The 17,197-nt window shown below is 41.7% G+C and overlaps 1 protein-coding gene across 2 annotated transcripts in view; it reads right to left on the bottom strand.

The window, feature by feature from the left end:
• The window catches only part of FNDC3B (fibronectin type III domain containing 3B), a 180,951-nt gene that overhangs the window by 56,173 nt on the left and 107,581 nt on the right, over positions 1-17,197 (bottom strand). For both annotated transcript variants that reach the window (XM_085069045.1, XM_085069046.1), the window contains exons 7-9: positions 8,401-8,459; positions 2,675-2,832; positions 451-510 (exon numbers count right to left, since the gene is read on the bottom strand). In XM_085069045.1, the coding sequence (XP_084925171.1) occupies positions 451-510; positions 2,675-2,832; positions 8,401-8,459 (277 nt within the window). The remainder of the gene's footprint in view (positions 1-450; positions 511-2,674; positions 2,833-8,400; positions 8,460-17,197) is intronic.

Genomic DNA, 17,197 nt, shown 5'->3' with positions numbered 1-17,197 from the left:
CAGATGGATCTGCATTCAGCAGATTTACTTCCCAAAGCATGGCCTACTTATGAAAAAAGCATGCTGGAGTGCTTTCAGTGTTTATGTTACAGGAACTGAAGAAACACCAGTTGCTTCAGTCAAATTTTTAAACAACCTCAGATATCCCACTTGCATACCAAGCACTTCCAGGCCTGTTATCTGTACAGAAATACAGATACATAGACTTCTTTTTGCCTTTTACTACAGCAATGACAACAACACGACAGAAAAAATGCTGTTCAAAAAGCACTTCATATTCCAAGATAAAATCTACCATAAAATATTTAGAAGCCACTTGAGAACACTCCTACAGAAGTGACCATGAAATTCTTCAACTATGCTATATATTTAGTTTAAAAACTTTCATATTTATTCTCACATAATTGAAGAGTTTATATTTAAGTGACATTCTCATTCATGCTAACTCACCTGACATGATAATCTGTTGCTGGCCTAAGGTCCTTCAGGTTATATTCTAATTCTTCTCCACTGCAGGAAAGAAATCCAAACCCAACAAATTAATAAATTATGAAAAGCAGTATCTCACTTAGCACAGGCAGTGATTTTCTAGTGATATAATTTGAAAGGAGAAAAATAATTCCTCCAAAGAAGAGCAGTAGCAAACTATATACCAACACTTTGTCAACACACTTCACATTTCTTGTAAACTCCATAAAGCTCCATATGCACAGAAGAAAAGAATTTATCACACCAATTTATTCAGTAAACTAAATATACGGGTTTATTTCAATGCTATCTTATATTTTGCTGATATTTGTATAAAGCCCATTGTGCTTTTCAACCCTCCAAGAGCCTAAAAGAGCAAAACCCAAACATTATTGTTGTACTTTCTACATATTCCCAATTCAAAATACTTTACACAAAGTGACCCACTGAACTTCAGAGGAAGAAGCAGAGTTTCTTGCACAACTGTTTCACTTATTGCTTTCTCCTCCAGAACCAAACTCCCTGTGAGGCCCACGGCAAGGAGGCATTTAATTAACACCCAAACAGCTGCACCCAGCTCTCTTTCAATACCAAGAAAACTTCAAGCAAAGTGTTTTAGACATTTGAAGAAAAAAACCAGCATACAATCTATTAATTTCAAAAGCAGCCAACGTAGTTAGGGCTATTCTTTTTCCTTCTGGCTTGTTTGCTGGTAAATGAACACTGGGCTCAGTCATGTGTTGCCAATTCTGTGAAGATTAAGGTACGGGTCAGTGCTTAATAAGTAATAGCCATCTCATGTAAGAGCTCAGCTTATTCATGATTTTATTAAAATATGGGAAACAAGAAAGCTCTCAATTTAGCATAAAGGGATATTTCATAGCTAGCTGGACAAATACAGGGAGATGTCTCAAAATCAATAGAACAAAATCCACCAGAAAGCACATGCCTGCTGGGTTGCCAGAAATCCACCAGAAAGCCTTCTATTTTTTTATTTCACATAATCCAATGCTCTGCAAATCCAGTTCTTCCCCTCTGAAATGAGTGCACCTCCTAGCAAAGACAATGTATTCAACATATTGCAGACTCTCTTTTGCCTATGGTAATAACAATTACTGCTGCTCCTGATGGAACATAGCACATCAAGCTGAAGGCTGCTCTCTGGCCAGCAGCAGGAGACACATCACCACCAGCAGCTTTAAAACAGATGCACAGCATTTCATAACCAGGAGAAAATGTGCAGCCATCACACCAGCAAGCACAAGAAGTACTACAAAGTGTCCTTTTAAAAGCTCGGCAGCACATATTTAACTACAGAGATGCTCACGTTGGCTGACAAACAGGTGGTGTAAATGCCAGGAAAAAAAAAAAAAGTAAAATCAGGCAGCCTTTTCCTGGTTAATACACCCTTTTTGTATTATCCAAGACTTGCCTCCAGCATACCAAGAGGAATACCCTAATTCACAGGACATCTTAAGAAGGGAGATGGCTTGGTCTCAAGAGGTAATTCCTTAAATGCTCTATCACCTGGACTTTATTTAATGAGATTTGGGAAGGATTAGCTATTTCACAATAGCCAAGGTCACATCTCCAAATTCTCTTTCCTAGACGTCATTAGCGGGGAAAAAGAAAGGCATAACACCATATGTACTTGATCACAGAATGAGCTCAGAGGATCACTGCAAGGAGACACAGAGAAATCCCTCAGAATTTTTACTGAAGACTGCTGAGAGCCAAGTATTCGGGTTTTTCTGAGGAGCCTCTGTAACCTACTGACTGCTGAACTCCCTCCTCTGCTCATCTAAGACACTACAAAGCAGCAAAGCCCTCCAATTTTGCTCGTTAGCTGAAATAACAAGCTTTACTGTTCTAAATTCTGCAAGTCCACACAAAATTAGCCCATTAGGAAAGCAGCTCTGCTGCCTGGCATGGTGCACACAAAAGGTTTTGACATTTAGCATAAAAGAAAATGTAACCTTTTCGCTGGCAATGGGATCTGCCATGTGCCAGGGAGGTGGGATGGGGTGGCAATTAGGGACTTTGGGACCAAGGCACCCAACTAGCTCCCTGCAAGCCCCTCTGATGAGGGAACAGGGTGCTCAATGTGCCTTTCTTCTGTGACTGATGGGCACGCCAGAATACGCCCTGAAAAGCTCAGAGAATTTACTCCTAATGAAAAAAAAAAGTGTAAAAACGATGGTTTTACCTGTAAATGATCTTGTATTTTCCATCCCTCCCTTTGTCTGATAAGGCAACGTCGTAGGTACAGGTGTAAGGCAAACCATTGTTGTGTCTATCTGCATTGAGAAGGCCAGTGGGAGGTGACCAGGAGAGCAAAACTGTTCTTGCTTGAATATTTGTAACCTAGGAAAGAAACAGCAGTTAATCTGAGGAAAAAACACTGTTCATTAAGTATTTGCTTTTTGCTTGCACCTTCACAGTAGATTTCTTGTGAAATGGAAACTGCAGAGCTAGAGTTGAAAAGTGAAAGCTCAGAAATGATCAACAACACAAACAAAAATACACATTTAGGGCATAAAGTGATCTCTAAGAGATGAGGAATACAGGGAGAGGTTCCCCTGCAGTGAAATTAAATGGCTCACCACTGTCTGAGCATCCAGCAAAGGATGCCTCTGGAGGTACCTGCTGCTGTGGCCATTCCCAGAAGGGAACTGGAACTAAGTGGAACAAAGACTTCATCCTGTAGGTTGTTTTATACCCAATTATTCTCCTAAAATTTTTGTTGGGGAGCTTTTCTAATGAAACTCCAAGGGCTTTTTAAGCCATCCTGCTCCTTCTTGCCACTTGAAACCACAATAATTCAACTGCAAATAAGTAGAAAAAGCCAATTCAACCTGAAAAGTTATGCTGTCTCAAAACCACAAGGGCAAACCATAACAGAAGTCCAACTTGTCAATTAAAAACTACATTGCAAATCAATCACTTTTTGTCTTGAGAGCAGGACTGTGTGTGATCTGCAGTCACCCCTGAGTGTGGCAGAGGGGTGGAGGAATCTCTTTTATTAAAACACAGAAAAAACACCTAAAACCCCTGCACCAAAACAATTTTGTCACCCCACCAGGGGCACTGTGTTCTTCTGGAGAGCCAGGTTCACCCAGCTCACAGAACTAGCATCACTTTGTTCAGCAGAAGAGCCACTGCCACATCAGCTGCACACAGCAGCAGCTTCCTAGAGAACAGCCTGCTGTTATCAGGCCAAGAAAGAGGAATAAAAATCCCCCCTGCCATTGTCTCAAAAGAAAAATAAATAAAAAGCAATAGCTGCACTGGTTATCTGGGAAAGGCAGCACATTTTCCTACAAGCCTGCTGAAATATCCCAGGGAAGCCTCAAAGCTTCCAGAGCCTCAAATGCTCTGCCACCAAAACTTTCATCATGAAAATAATGATGTTTTTTTCTTCTTAGTTGTAGTGAATATATGAAGAATATTTTTTAGTTAGCCTCCATATGGAGGAACCAAAGACTGAGGTTTTATAGTCTTTATTTTTCCTATGCAACAAATTTCATTGCATCTATAATTTGGACAGATTTTTGCAACACAAAGAGCAAGATGTTGTTATTTCAGACGGTGTGACATGAATGCTGCAGGTGCTCAGCTGCACATTTCCTAACTTTTGTTGAGACAAGTGAAACCCCTCACCCACAAATTATTTGGGAATGAAATATTAGCAAGCAGCTTTCAGGGACTGCTTGTTTACAAATCCAGCTTCTGGATATCTTTATATAACGGAGAATATTTAACTTTTCACGTGGAAACACATTGCTTCCAGCTGATGAGCACTGCAATGGTTGTGTCTGATACCCATATATCAAGCAGATTCTTTCTGAGCAAGTCATAAATCCATTTTTAACAGCCTGACAAGTAGGTGACACCATGAAATGTCTCGTCATAAACACCATGATCTCAAAAGTTAGAGATTTTAATTTATAGCAGCACACTTAAGTCTTGCCAAAAAAAGAAAAACTTTGTTCAACCTGATGTGAAAAATAAGCTTTAAGGAAAGAAGCTTTCAGTAATATGAAGCTTTCTTTGTAAAAAAACATGGACATGCAAATTCTTTCATGATTTTTCATGGCATTTCTTGCTTTCATGGCGTTTTCTTATCGTATTTTTCTGATGCTATGAAATCAATGTTTATTTTAAAATCTTGGACCTGTTAACCCTGATACTGGATCAGATACCTCATAAGGAACTTGAATGATTCAAATAAGACAAATAAGTTAATTTTTTTGAGATACACACATATATGTATATACACACATACACACAAGTATGTAAATGAAATTGTGGCAAAGATACTTAGAGCTAAAAAGCTGCATTTTAATTAATATTTTGATCAGAAAGCTGAATAATAAGATCCAAATAGATTTTAGAGATTTTTTTTTAACAAGACATTACTACTATGCCAGCTCAGCCCATCAACATGCAGTTTCTTTTATTATGGAAATATGCTTGCATAATTGTTTTTCATAAATTCAGACAGACTTGGAGCTGGAGGCATGATATCCTGCCAATGTTCTATTGAAATGTTTTTCTCTATGACTACTCCCAAGGACACACGTATATATTCCACATACAGCAAAGCTCTGGCCCTCCATGAACTCCAGCAATCTGTAAAAAGTTAGGTCTTAGGTTTCTTCAAATGAGAGAAAGTATCTCGTGGGCTGACTGCTAGAAACTGTCAGACTATTATTCTGAAGTCAGCAGACAGAGGGTAACAGTCCAAAGGCAGTTGCTAAGCTGCTCCAGCTACACCATTAATTTCAGAGGGAGGGAAGGAGCAGCTGGAGTGGCTGCTGGAGCTCGTAGGTACACAGCAACTGCTGCTGCAGGTTTAAAAATAAACACCAGAAATTGTTAAATACCAGTCTGAGCTGCACTGAGCACACACAGCAAGGGTAGGAAAGCAAGTGAGGGGTCACTGTCTGCAAGATAAGTCAGAAAAGGCAAATCTGTTCCCTCCCTGGGCTGTGCATGTCAGCTGGGAATGGATTTATTTGTGTGGCTGGAGATAAACCTATCTGCTGCTCCCTGACCAACAGGCTGATACCATATCACAGCTACCTGCCAACATCTCCTTCCATGGCCAAAGCCACCACTTAGTTTACCAAGGAACTCCTACCTGGAGCAGGAAGCATTAGCTTTGCTGTGAAAAAGGGTAAGTTAAATAAATGCAGTTATGATGTGTTGAGAACAACAAGTTCAGTATCTTTACCTCCAACTTTTCTAGCTGAGACAAACACCTTCCCAGAGGTACAGACCTGCACCAGCCCTCTCCAGGCTGTAAGGAACAGCCCAGCTACCACCACGATAGTGGCTTAATGGCCCTTCTGAACTTGCAGACAGAAATACTTCAAATAAATCAAATACATCAATAAAAACCAGCTTATTGCTCATTAATGGTGCCCTAATTCCATGTGACGAAAACATCAGCAGCCAGAGCACCTTTTCCCAGGCTGGGCAGGTAAACCTTTGTGCTGCTTCTGAGTTCCCCCAGCCTGTCTCATCTGTCCCCAAAATCACTGTGCTCACTTTGAAGAGGGCTGGCTTGGCCTTTTAGCTGAGACCTAACAAAAGATTCTCCCACAAGGAGTTCTGTACGTCTGGTGAAAAGCACAGTTAATTAGTTTCTGAAAACTTCTCAGTTTACACAGTAAATGCCTCCTTTCTGCTCTATCAAAACTCAGTGGTGTAAATAATTATTCCATAAAAGCCCCTGGGAAAGACTCCAGCTCCTGCACCACTTCAATAAGGTTACAAGACTGATGAGTATCAGTCCTTCCCGTCTTTCAGGTAATGAAAAATGTTTCTGTACAACTTTCATTATCTTTCAAATTCCGGGTTAGCATTCACAGGCATCGTGTGGTTCAGGGGCTCATTGTGTGTGTGAGAACTACACTGCAAGCAACATTCATTTACTCCCTCGAGGGCAAGGTTTGAAAGACTTGGGGGTCAAATGAATTCACGCTTATTACTGGGTCGAGCTTCTGCTTTTAAATTATGGCTCTAATCCTGCAATTTTAGGCAAAAACCCCCGTGATTAAATATCAGTTTCGCTGCAGAGCGAGTCAGCGGGAGCAGAATGCCTTTTGGAAAGCCAGGCTGATGTTTGAGCTGGGGTTTGACAGAGCTGTGGTGATTCCCCACAGGGGGTGATGTCCCCCCCGAGCCCCTCAGCAGCCACACTTCAGATTCAGCCACTTTGGAAACCCAGAGTCAAGTTTCCATCCCCTCACCGAGGTATTTGTTTCAGAGAATGCTTACTTTGTCTGTGATAACGTGAATTAAAAACATATTTTTGGTTTACACAAAACCGTGGAGGAATAAAAGCAGAAGGTGTCTTTTAAATGTTGGCTGTTAAAGGGACAAAGCTCTGATTAAATTTACAGCTTGGCTGCACATCTCTCTCCAACAGGTAACAATACCTATTATTGAAAACAGACTTTTTAGGAAGTAATAATTTTAAAGTGTGTGTATTTTGTACTCAGAGAGGCACCTGTACAATGCAGACATCTCCCAGTGATAGCTGTTCTGCAGGAGTTGCTCACAAGGCTAATCCCTTTGGATGGCTTCATCCCTTCACATGGGTTCCCCCCATGGATGGAGGGAGCTGCCCACTTGGATAAATCAAATCCATGTGCTGCACACACAGCATCCCCCACTTGCCACTGACTCACCACTCTGTGCTCTTTTGTTTTGCATAATTTCTTTTTTCACTGTTGTTTTTCTATACATTGTTGTATTTCTCACTTGTATGTGAGTAAGATTTGCCAAGACACATGACCAGGATGACTATTTATGCATAATATGATATATGTCTGTCAGATGTAATACTGACTACACACACATATAATCATTCATAGCAATTAATGATTTGTGAGAGTCCTGTGAGTTTAATTACTCACAAATGTCAAAGTTACAGAGAGAAAATAATAGATAATCCCCAACATCACCTCAGTAAATGTCATTATTATTGAACCAGTGCTTGTCATGGTTTAGATTTTTTTATAAAATACCTGTTTTTGATATGGTTAAAGGAAAATTATTTTTGTCTATTTTTCTTGGGTTTTTTTTTTGTTTCTGTCAATCCTGCAGCCAAGTCTGTGAGTGCAGAATATCTTTGTATCACCTTTACCAGTTGAACCCAGTCTTCAGATGAGCTTTCTACCATTATTTTTTATTTATTTGTTCCCTATCTCTGCCCAGCTGGACAGAGAAAGGCCTGAGCCCTGAGAGAGCAAAGGAGATGGGCTGTGATTTGGGATTTCTGTCTCCTCTGCCCCATGACTGCTTCTTCCAGGGCTGGCTTGGACCATTGATTCAGACCCACAGAACTCTTCTGGGTTTCATTTGAAACACCAAACGAGAAAAACATGATATTCAAAGGGCTTAAGACCAGATTTATTAATAACCTCACCTGACTGCAGTCACACTCTGCATTAGGGTTATTTACAGAGTGATTCAACTCCATTATAATGCATTGGTTTTAATGGCTCAGACAAACACAGACTATAGTAATTTGCCATTGAATAATAGCATTAGCTTAATTTAATCATGATTAAAGACATAAAGTGCTCATGACAAATAAAATTAAACCCAGGGGAGAGGGAGTAAGAGCTATTTAAGTTACCCCAGTGCACTGAGTTGCCCATCACAGTATGAATACTGGGAATTGTCCTCTGGAAAAAGACAACTGCTGCAATTCCTGGAGTGGGCAGAGCCCTCAAACACCCATGAGCACCAAGATCCTTCAGGTTTATATCCCAGGAAAATGAGTTAGATGTATACAGTGGCAACAATCTACTAAGGAAAATGATCAGAAGTGCTCTGTGAAGTCACCAGTATGCTGTGACACAATCTACTTGCCACATTTGCTATTGTACCTTTGTGTGGCAATTTGGGATCACATACCTGTGGTTTCTCCATTCCAGAAAGAATGTCTTGAACCCTTTTTGTTTCTGAATCAAATTCTGTAAAATAGAGAATGTGGAAAGAGGAAGAGAAATAAATTAGCAAAATTAAACAAAAATTTTAGTTACATCAATAAAAATAGGGGAGGGAGAGAGACAGACATTACCTGCCATGTGAGCATCAGTTGTTTTGCTCTTGTGAATTTAAGGCATGCAGTTATATGGATTAATATTACAAAAAATTTTAAAAAGGGAATTAAACTTCCAGTAACAGATATTCAGAAAAGTATTCTACTATCTGTAGAGGTGTTGTTATGATCTAATCAGGTGTCCTCCACAAACATTGCTATTAATTGTGATTTGCATTCAGAGAGCAAAACCACCCTGTTTGCAGAGCCTGGCTGTGGAAGAAGCCCAGGAGGTTGTGTTCCTGCTCAACCTACCCCTGTTGGTCAAACAAACCCACCCTGAATGCAGCAGCTGCAGCCTGGGCTGTCCACCCAGGGCTCTGCAGAGGACAATGTCCTTGTCCCACGCAGGGAAAGCCCAGAGGAGCCACAGAGGAACCACTTTGAGCCCCAGCACCCTCCCTGCATCCCCCTGTCCTCAACTGGGCAATGCCCACAGCTCTGGCACAGCCACCTTCCAACTGTGGAAGCAAAAAAATGATGCCAGGCAAATTGCAAAGGCTGAGCAGCAGCAATCCATCCTCGCTGCCCTTGCCTTGTGCCTGGGAGAGCAGCTCTGGCAGGGGCTGCACAGAGTCACCTACAGGCTGTGAATTCTCCCCCTAAAGCAGAGGGACAGTTGTGGTGCTGCAGAGGCCATCCTCTGAGCAGTGGGATCAGCCTTTCCCCCATCCTCCCCCCCAAAACAATCTTGAGGTAAAACATCAGCTTAGAGTAATGAGGTGACACAAAGCAGCTTTATTCCTTTTGGACGACAGCACAGAGAGGCCTCACTTTCCACTACACTATTCTCTAATGGAAAACTAGGAACATATTTTCCTGGGTTTTTTTCTTTTTTTTTTTTTAATATTTTTCTTTTTTAAAATGTTAATGCAAAAAGTTTGTTCACCAAAGCAGAAGAATATATCTCACCTAAAGCAAAATGAGCCAGACGTACTTGGCACAGGAAGCAAAAAACATTAATAAACAGGTGGGATCAGATCAACAGCTTTCACTAATGATTCCCCCAAAACCTGACCTACTTCTCGTAGCCCAAGAATGTGTCTTTATTTTTGTCTGTGACCTGCTTTAAAAAAGTAGATCTTCTTTTTAAAAATTCCATGTGCTCGACTGCCAAAAAATAGAATTGGCTGAATGCTGGTGGCAGAATTCCAGTGTAAATGCCCATCTCTCCTACAAGAATGCACCTTGGTGTGGAGTGGGAATGACAGATCTCCTGCTGCACACATTCCTGGGTTCCTTTTAGTCTCAGCCACTTGGAAAAGAAAGGAGTAGTAATTTTTCAGGAGAAGTGGAGGATAGCAAGATTGTTTTTTCTTTCCATAGCAGATAACCCTCAGAGCATATTATAAAGAGCATAAACTGGCAGGATCGAGCCAGAATAAGATAATACTGACTTCAAAACTACACAGATGGACTCAAATAGCTAAGGAAAAGGCTGAGATGCTGATCCAAGTGAGAATGTCAAAATTTGGGGCATTTCAGAATTCAGGGTTCCTTTCAGCATCAGTACAGAACTTGAACTGTGCCACAAAAGCCTGGAGCCAGATCTGCAAACTGGAGATCCTGCAGGCTTATCTCAAAGGGATGCTAATCAGAAGCAGCTTCTGCAGCTCAGAGTGTAACAAAAAAGCTGCTACTATTTTATCGAAAGTTTATGGTTATTATGTCACCCCTAATTACAACCCCCAGAAGCCGAGCGTGAATCATTCTCAACCTTAAATCCCAAACATGTGGACTGAATTTTCCTTCCCCTCTCTGCTTTCTAGAAAGGATGCTCTGCTGCACTGAGCAGGAGAGGAAAACAAACCCTGAAGCCCAAAGAAATCTCATTTTCCTCTCCCATGAAAGGTGATTTCTTTGTACAGTGACTAGATAGAGAAACCTTGGGTTATTACAGACATGTGGACATTTCTGTGGTCAATATGGACATTTATGTCACCATGAGTTCATACAGATAAGCTGGAGCTGGAAGAAGAGAAGTCTTCAAAGACTTTGGGGAGAGGAGGAATGGGATACATGTACAATGCCCTGTGAAAATAATGCAAATATTAAATTAAAGAAAGCAATAAGCACCCACAACTGATGTCTGCAATAGTGTCAGACAACAGCTCAGGTTGAAAGGGGACCTCAGGAGTGGTTATCAAGTATTACAATATTTACAGCATTTCAAATACTTAGTTTCTCATTTTAAGAGCCATTTAAAAAATCTCAGGCTTCTATGGATGGCTGACTTCCCTCCTGTAATAAATATAATTATTCACAGTCTCCTGAGCTAGACTAAGCTAAGGGAAACAAGACTTGTCCCAAATCCCTCCCTCAGTGGGGAAGTTGCTCTGACCTGCCAATCTCTCTCAAGCATCAAGATCAACATCTTCCTTCCGAGCCAACAGGAGCAGAAAACCTTCTGAAGCAGAAGATGATAAAGAAGAAAAGAAGCCATCTGCTAGGCTCTATGTCACAACACAGAGCTGCTGAAGCTCTTTTCTCCTGGCTCTCTGCTGCTACTCAGCAGTCACTGAGGACTATATTCTAGGTCAGCTCACTGGAGCATTTGGGGACAAGGAGCATGAGCATCCCCTGGACACCTCAGATGCAGCAGTGGAAAAGTGGGGAAGAGAACAGCAGCAAGAAATGGACAAGTCTTGATGTAAACCAGCAGATTCAGGTTCAAAAAACTACCTGGATGTGCTCAGGCAAGGTGGTGGGTGGCTGAGCATGATTCACCTACCTAGGACTAATTGTCCCTGAATAACAGACAGTTGATTTGCATTTCAGTCTTTGTCCCTTCCTCTCCCTCAGCTGACTGAGACCTGAGTATGTGACAGGAAGACAGAAAATCTGCATGTCAAACCCCCCAAACCCTGGGGCTTGCAGGGACAGGAGCATGAGCTGCTTTCCCCTGTTGCCATCGGGAACAGAAGCTCACTCAGGGCAAGGAAGAGCCCAACTAACACTTCAGGTCATTGTCCCATTATAACTTTTCCTCTCAACATCTGTTCCCCACATCTGTCATGGCAAAACTCTTCCTCCTAGGAGGAAGCTGGGGGTGGGGATGAATTCCTTGTGAATGCTCACCGGGGTCCTCTGAGGGACAGCACAAAAATCTGAGTTACCCTGTTAATCTCACTGTCTGAGGGATGTTACAGCACTCCCAAGCTACAGCATTAGGTTCTAATTCCCAGGCTGTGGGTTCTTTGGATCCAATATTTCAGACTAATCTTTAATTGCAGAAAAGCCAGCTGAAAGACCTGGACCACATCTAAGTTTGTATTTCAGTCCTCTTTTTTTTTTTTAAGACTTTTGAACCATAAACAAAACTCTATAGATACAACCAGGAGTAAATGCTCCTAAAAATTAAACACTTTCCCAGCAGCTGTTTGGTGCTAACAGGGTTTCAGTGTCAAGTCTTGCTGAACTAAAGCCTTTTATTCTATGCTTCTGTTAGCCTGTGTGTCTATGTTCCTTTCTGCACGTACAGTACAAATATAATTTTCAGATCTTTCCAACCATACTTTTAAACACCAAGCACAGCTTTAAAAAGCAGGGGAAAAAAATGTCAGTTCAAGGTAAGTTTGAAGTTTCCATCAATAGTTTACATGTTTGCATGAACAGCAGCTGTGTATGTAAATGGTTTGAAATAGCTAAAAGCTCTAAACTAATTAAGATTTTCCCATTGCAAATACACATTTTAGGTTTGTTCTGCATTCTTTCCTTCGAAGAGAGGAAAAGGTCCAGCTCAAGACTTAGCTTCTGGCCACAGAAAGTATTTACTGTTTCAACAGCCTTTTCATTCCAAGGCAATGACATCAGCACTAGCACTTTGCAAACTTTGAGTCTAATTCTCAAGCAGAGCTCCATGCTCACAGATATGCCAGTCATAACATGACATGCTTTCTCAGAATTTGTTCCAGATTTATCGGGGCTGTGACCGGCTTTAATGCTGGGAAAGATCTTTCATCAGTCACGTACAGCACAACCTACAGCCCCCAGAAAATGAACTCTTCAAAACACAGCCCAGCTCCTCTGTGAGCTGCCTGCCCATGTCAAAGCTTAAGACAGCGAGAAGAGCACATAGGGATTTCCAGGGAATTGCAGAAATAGAAGGTAATAAAGTCCTTGCACAGGAACAAAGCTAAAGCTGCAGATGTCATGCAGCAGCTGAGTCACAGAAAGCAGGAGCAGAGGGGATGTGACACAGTCAGGGTCCATCCTCCTGCACTGAAATATGATCATCTATACCCAAACCATTGCTCTGAAACAGCTCCCTAGCCCATTTTTTAAGAATAAATGAAAATTAAATAAATCACCTCCTGCCACAGGATCATGGTAATTCCCAAACTTCTCAGCTGGGTGAACTACCACAGCAGCTAACTCCTCTCATCACTGGGAAGATCATCTCCTTAACTCTCCCTGCTGCACCTCAAACTTATTCCTTCTTCCCTGCACATCTGCCCCAGGTGAGTTCATCACCCCTTGCTTTGTTGGGTTTGTAATCTACTATCTGTCCCAGAACTACCCCATCCTTGAAAAAAAAGCAGATTTGAGAATAACTAGCTGCAGTGCAGTCCATGGCTCTTGCCTGGATGAAACTTTTGCTCTGAAGGCTATTACAGAGCTCTCCTCCTTCCCTGACCCATCAAGCACTCTCAACCCTATCAGAGCCTGATATGGGCTGTAATTTAATAAGCCTCAATCCTTATTCCATCCTTCAAGTCCTTAATGAAAATATTGAATAAAATTAGACCTAGGACAAATTCCTGCCTAATCCAGTTTGATGCAGCTTCGCAGTCTGTCAGGGAGGCAGCCCAGTGCAGGGCAGGGTCATGGATAAACTGCCAGGCTGACAGATGTGACACTGGAAGGGCAAATCCAGTGTCACACTCAACACACAGTGCTTGACACAACTTCTGCTAGCACCATTTCCATGCTGGGCAAAACAGGGAGCCCTGCAGAATAAAACATTTGTGAAAAAAAAAGGTTTATTCAAAACAGTTAATCACCATGCTGAACCTATAAAACAACAAGGAAGATTATGAATTAAGCCTACAAATTCCTGGATGAGATTTCTAAGTGTTAAATATTTCAAATTTCTGTTCATTACATGAAAGCTAATAAAAACCACCAATGATAAAACACAACTATGCTCCCCTGACAAAGGTAGAGAGATTGATGTTATCCAACTTTAGATACAATTGTTAAAACGTGTTCTAATTCTTTAAAAATTGCCAAGCGTGAGTGTATCACAATTTTTCCATTTCTATGTGCTTGCCCACTGTTGCTAAGCTTAAATAGAAGCTTATCCTTCATTATTTGCCCTTAAAGACCAAATCATAGACAGCAAAAAAAAACCCAAAACCAAAAAAACAACCATCATGCCACTGCCTGAATAACTGAAGGCAAACAGAAGAAAACCCCTGTACAAACTCCAGAAAATCACATTTTCAGATCTAAAATCAGAACAATCAAATCTCTAGTCATCCTGATTTACTGGGACAATAAAGCAAAGGATAACTAAAACGCTTTGCCTCAACATCATTGTGATTTAGGCATGAATTTAATCCCATGTTTCAGAGATGTCCTGGCCATAACCCATACCTATTGACCTGCTAGTTTCACCTTGATTCTTCATTATCCTCTCGTCCATGGGACAGGATACTCCAAAATACCTGGAGTGCAAATCCACAGCTCATCCTTCTTTAACCAAAGGCCCTTGCTATCACATGGATATGGATCAGATGTGGATGCATTCAGATGTACATAATGAAGTCACCTGGGCTAGAAAGTGTTTTAAAAATCAATTTAAGGGTATCCAGTCCTCCCTGGCCCCCATTATTGTCTGGATCCGTGTTTTTTATCTGGATGGAAGAAAGAAAACAAGATCAGTAGAAACCAACAAGGGAAATAAAACTCTGGATGCAAGGGACAAATGGAGGGTAAGTGACACGATGGGTTTGTTTTTCTCTGCTCCTTCACTGCTACTGCTGGAAGACAGCAAAAACAACTCCTACTTCACTGGCTGAAGATCTGAGCGAATTCCTACTGTGAACACACAGTTGGTCCATTAGAAGGCAGAAAAGGGCTTTCTTAGTAAAATACAGCAACCCCCCCATCTCCATCACATCCATTTGACATCCTGAGCAAGCTCTGCACATCTCCCAGGGCAGATAACAGAGGCAGAGCACTGTGGATGGCTGCAGCTGGCTGGGCTTGAAGGAACACCAAATTAAACAATGACATAACCCACAGAAACAGAGGAAGCCCAAGCTGAATCTGCTGGAACAACAAACCACTTACACGCAGGACCTCCTCTTGGAGGGCTCTCTTTTCATCATTTCGACTTGTTTTAGCTTATTTTCTGTGTCAAAATATTTTTTCTTCTTATTTTCGGCGGCTTCCTTTTTGCTATTCTGTTACAGCAGCTCACACGCTATGTGGGGTTGGGAAGACAGTAAAAGCTTTGCAGATAAACAGAGCAGTGGCCACCCCTTCATCTTTTGGTCAAGTATTTGACAAGGAGATGAAAGTCCATCCTAAAACTTCCCTGGAGCTCCTGACTCCCACTTTCCAGGTTTCCTTCTGGCTGATGGTTTGTTCTCGCTACAGAGTTTGCCAAGAAACGCTGATCTTTTCCTAGGAACAACAATGTTCTTCACACTCCTTGTAATTTTGTACAGTAGTTGGGATGCACGGAATTTCCTAACCCTTAATTCCTCCCATCAGTTTGCATGCTGCTTCATGCTTTGTCCCTCTCGTTTCTCCTCATTCCCTGTGACCCTCTGCCTGCCCAGCCTTTGCCACATTTGAGGGCTGTTCTCCAGGCTGAGGAATCTGGCAGTCATTCAGGATGAGATGTAACTCCTGCAGAGCTGCACCTTGCTGTCACCAGCACCCCTGGGCACCCCAGGTGACATGGCCATAGAAACACCAAAGATTTCCCCAGCTCAAAGCAGGAGCAGGGGATGGTCAGCAGCATGGCTGAGATACCCACATTTCTTAAAATGTGAACCAGCAGCTCAGAAGGAAGTCTGATCCCAGCTGTGAAATTACACCATCTGGCATTTACAGAGAGATTTCCTCTTGAAAAGAAACATTCCCTTCAGTTCTGCCACCTAACTCTCACAGCCAGGCAAGGTGGGAGCCTGAGCATCATGACCACAGAAAGGAACCTCACAACTCCTTGCACTGACAAAAAGCACAAGTTTGACAGCACCAAGAATTAGTCTTCTCTTCCCAACCGGATCACTGGCAGCTCCACTGCATCCCACCACAGGTGTGGTTTTGTCTTTGTCACTCTCTAGTGGGGACAGCCACACCAAGTCCTGCTCTGTCCAAGATCTGAGGTGGAAAGCACAATCCCTAAGGAACACAGAGTAACAAGTCTCCAGTGTCCCCAGCCTGGCCTTTAAAATCCTGTGTCTGCTGCCTCATGCCAATGAGGAAATATTTTCCTCTGAAATACTATCCCCAGTGTAGGGGGACAATGGCACCAGTATTGAACACAAAATAAAACTTACTTCTTCTTGACGTTCCAAAATATGACCATAGGCAATTCTGGCCATCAAACCCTTTGCTAATCTGCCTATTACACAGTAGGAGCATTTTCCTGATCAAACACAAAACTAGCAAAATAACCTGCAGAACTGCGTATTTGCACAGAAAAACAATCACACAGCACAGCCAAAACAGACTCCATAGGAGCTCCAAGCTTGCTGGGGATTAAACAGAGCACCTCAGCCAAAATTAACAACTTCCTTGGCAGTGAACATTGCAAAGCCACCGAGTTTGCTACAACAATAGCAAGGCAGCAGAGTTCTTCCCCAGTGCAGAGGCACAGAACTGCTCACCATGAACTAAAAAATATTAAGAAAATAACCACAGGCCAAATTTTGCCCTCAGTCACAACTCCTCAGCCTTGCTGGAATCAAAGAAGAAATGCCTTCTTTAGATTTCATGGTGGGCAATGGAAAATGCTTTGGGATGCCAGGTTTTAGCAATAACCACTATTGCAGTCCCAAGAACAGAGTCAGAGCAAAGCAAGCTATTCACCCTCTATGAGAAAGCAAGCAACAAAAAACTTGCCCTAAAACAGGATAAAAGTAGAAAATGTGTCATCTTTTCACTGTTCTTGATTTTGTCTTAACATTTACATAACAGCAGAAATTTTCTTTTATGCACTTCTTACACTATTTGCATGTCTTTAAAATATGTTAGACTCCACAGAAAATACTGGTGGGTTTTTATTTTATTTTATTTTATTTTTAATACAACCATTCCAAATCATAATGCTAAAAAGGCAAAGATTTTTTCATGGAGCTTTCATTGGGATTTTTCAATGGTAACCTAGTGAGGGGCTGCAGTTACAATGTAATTTGAATGAACCCCAACCTAAGCTCTTCTGTTACCAATGCAAATCACTGACCTATTTTTCCAGATGAAAACTATGATACAATGAAATTGCAATGAGTGGTGGAGGAGATGACAGTAATCCCAGAAACCAAAGAACATTTTTTTTTCTTTCCACTCAGCCCAGGCACCACAGCTCAGAGATGGGGGAAGGCAAAGAGCTTCCCCTCCCCTCTTTAAATCAACCCTAACACCTATAGATTG

This window comes from Lichenostomus cassidix, chromosome 9, assembly GCF_008360975.1.
Source record: "Lichenostomus cassidix isolate B80296 chromosome 9, HeHo_3.0, whole genome shotgun sequence".
Lineage (NCBI taxonomy): Eukaryota > Metazoa > Chordata > Aves > Passeriformes > Meliphagidae > Lichenostomus > Lichenostomus cassidix.
This window is presented reverse-complemented; position numbering and strand designations above follow the sequence as displayed.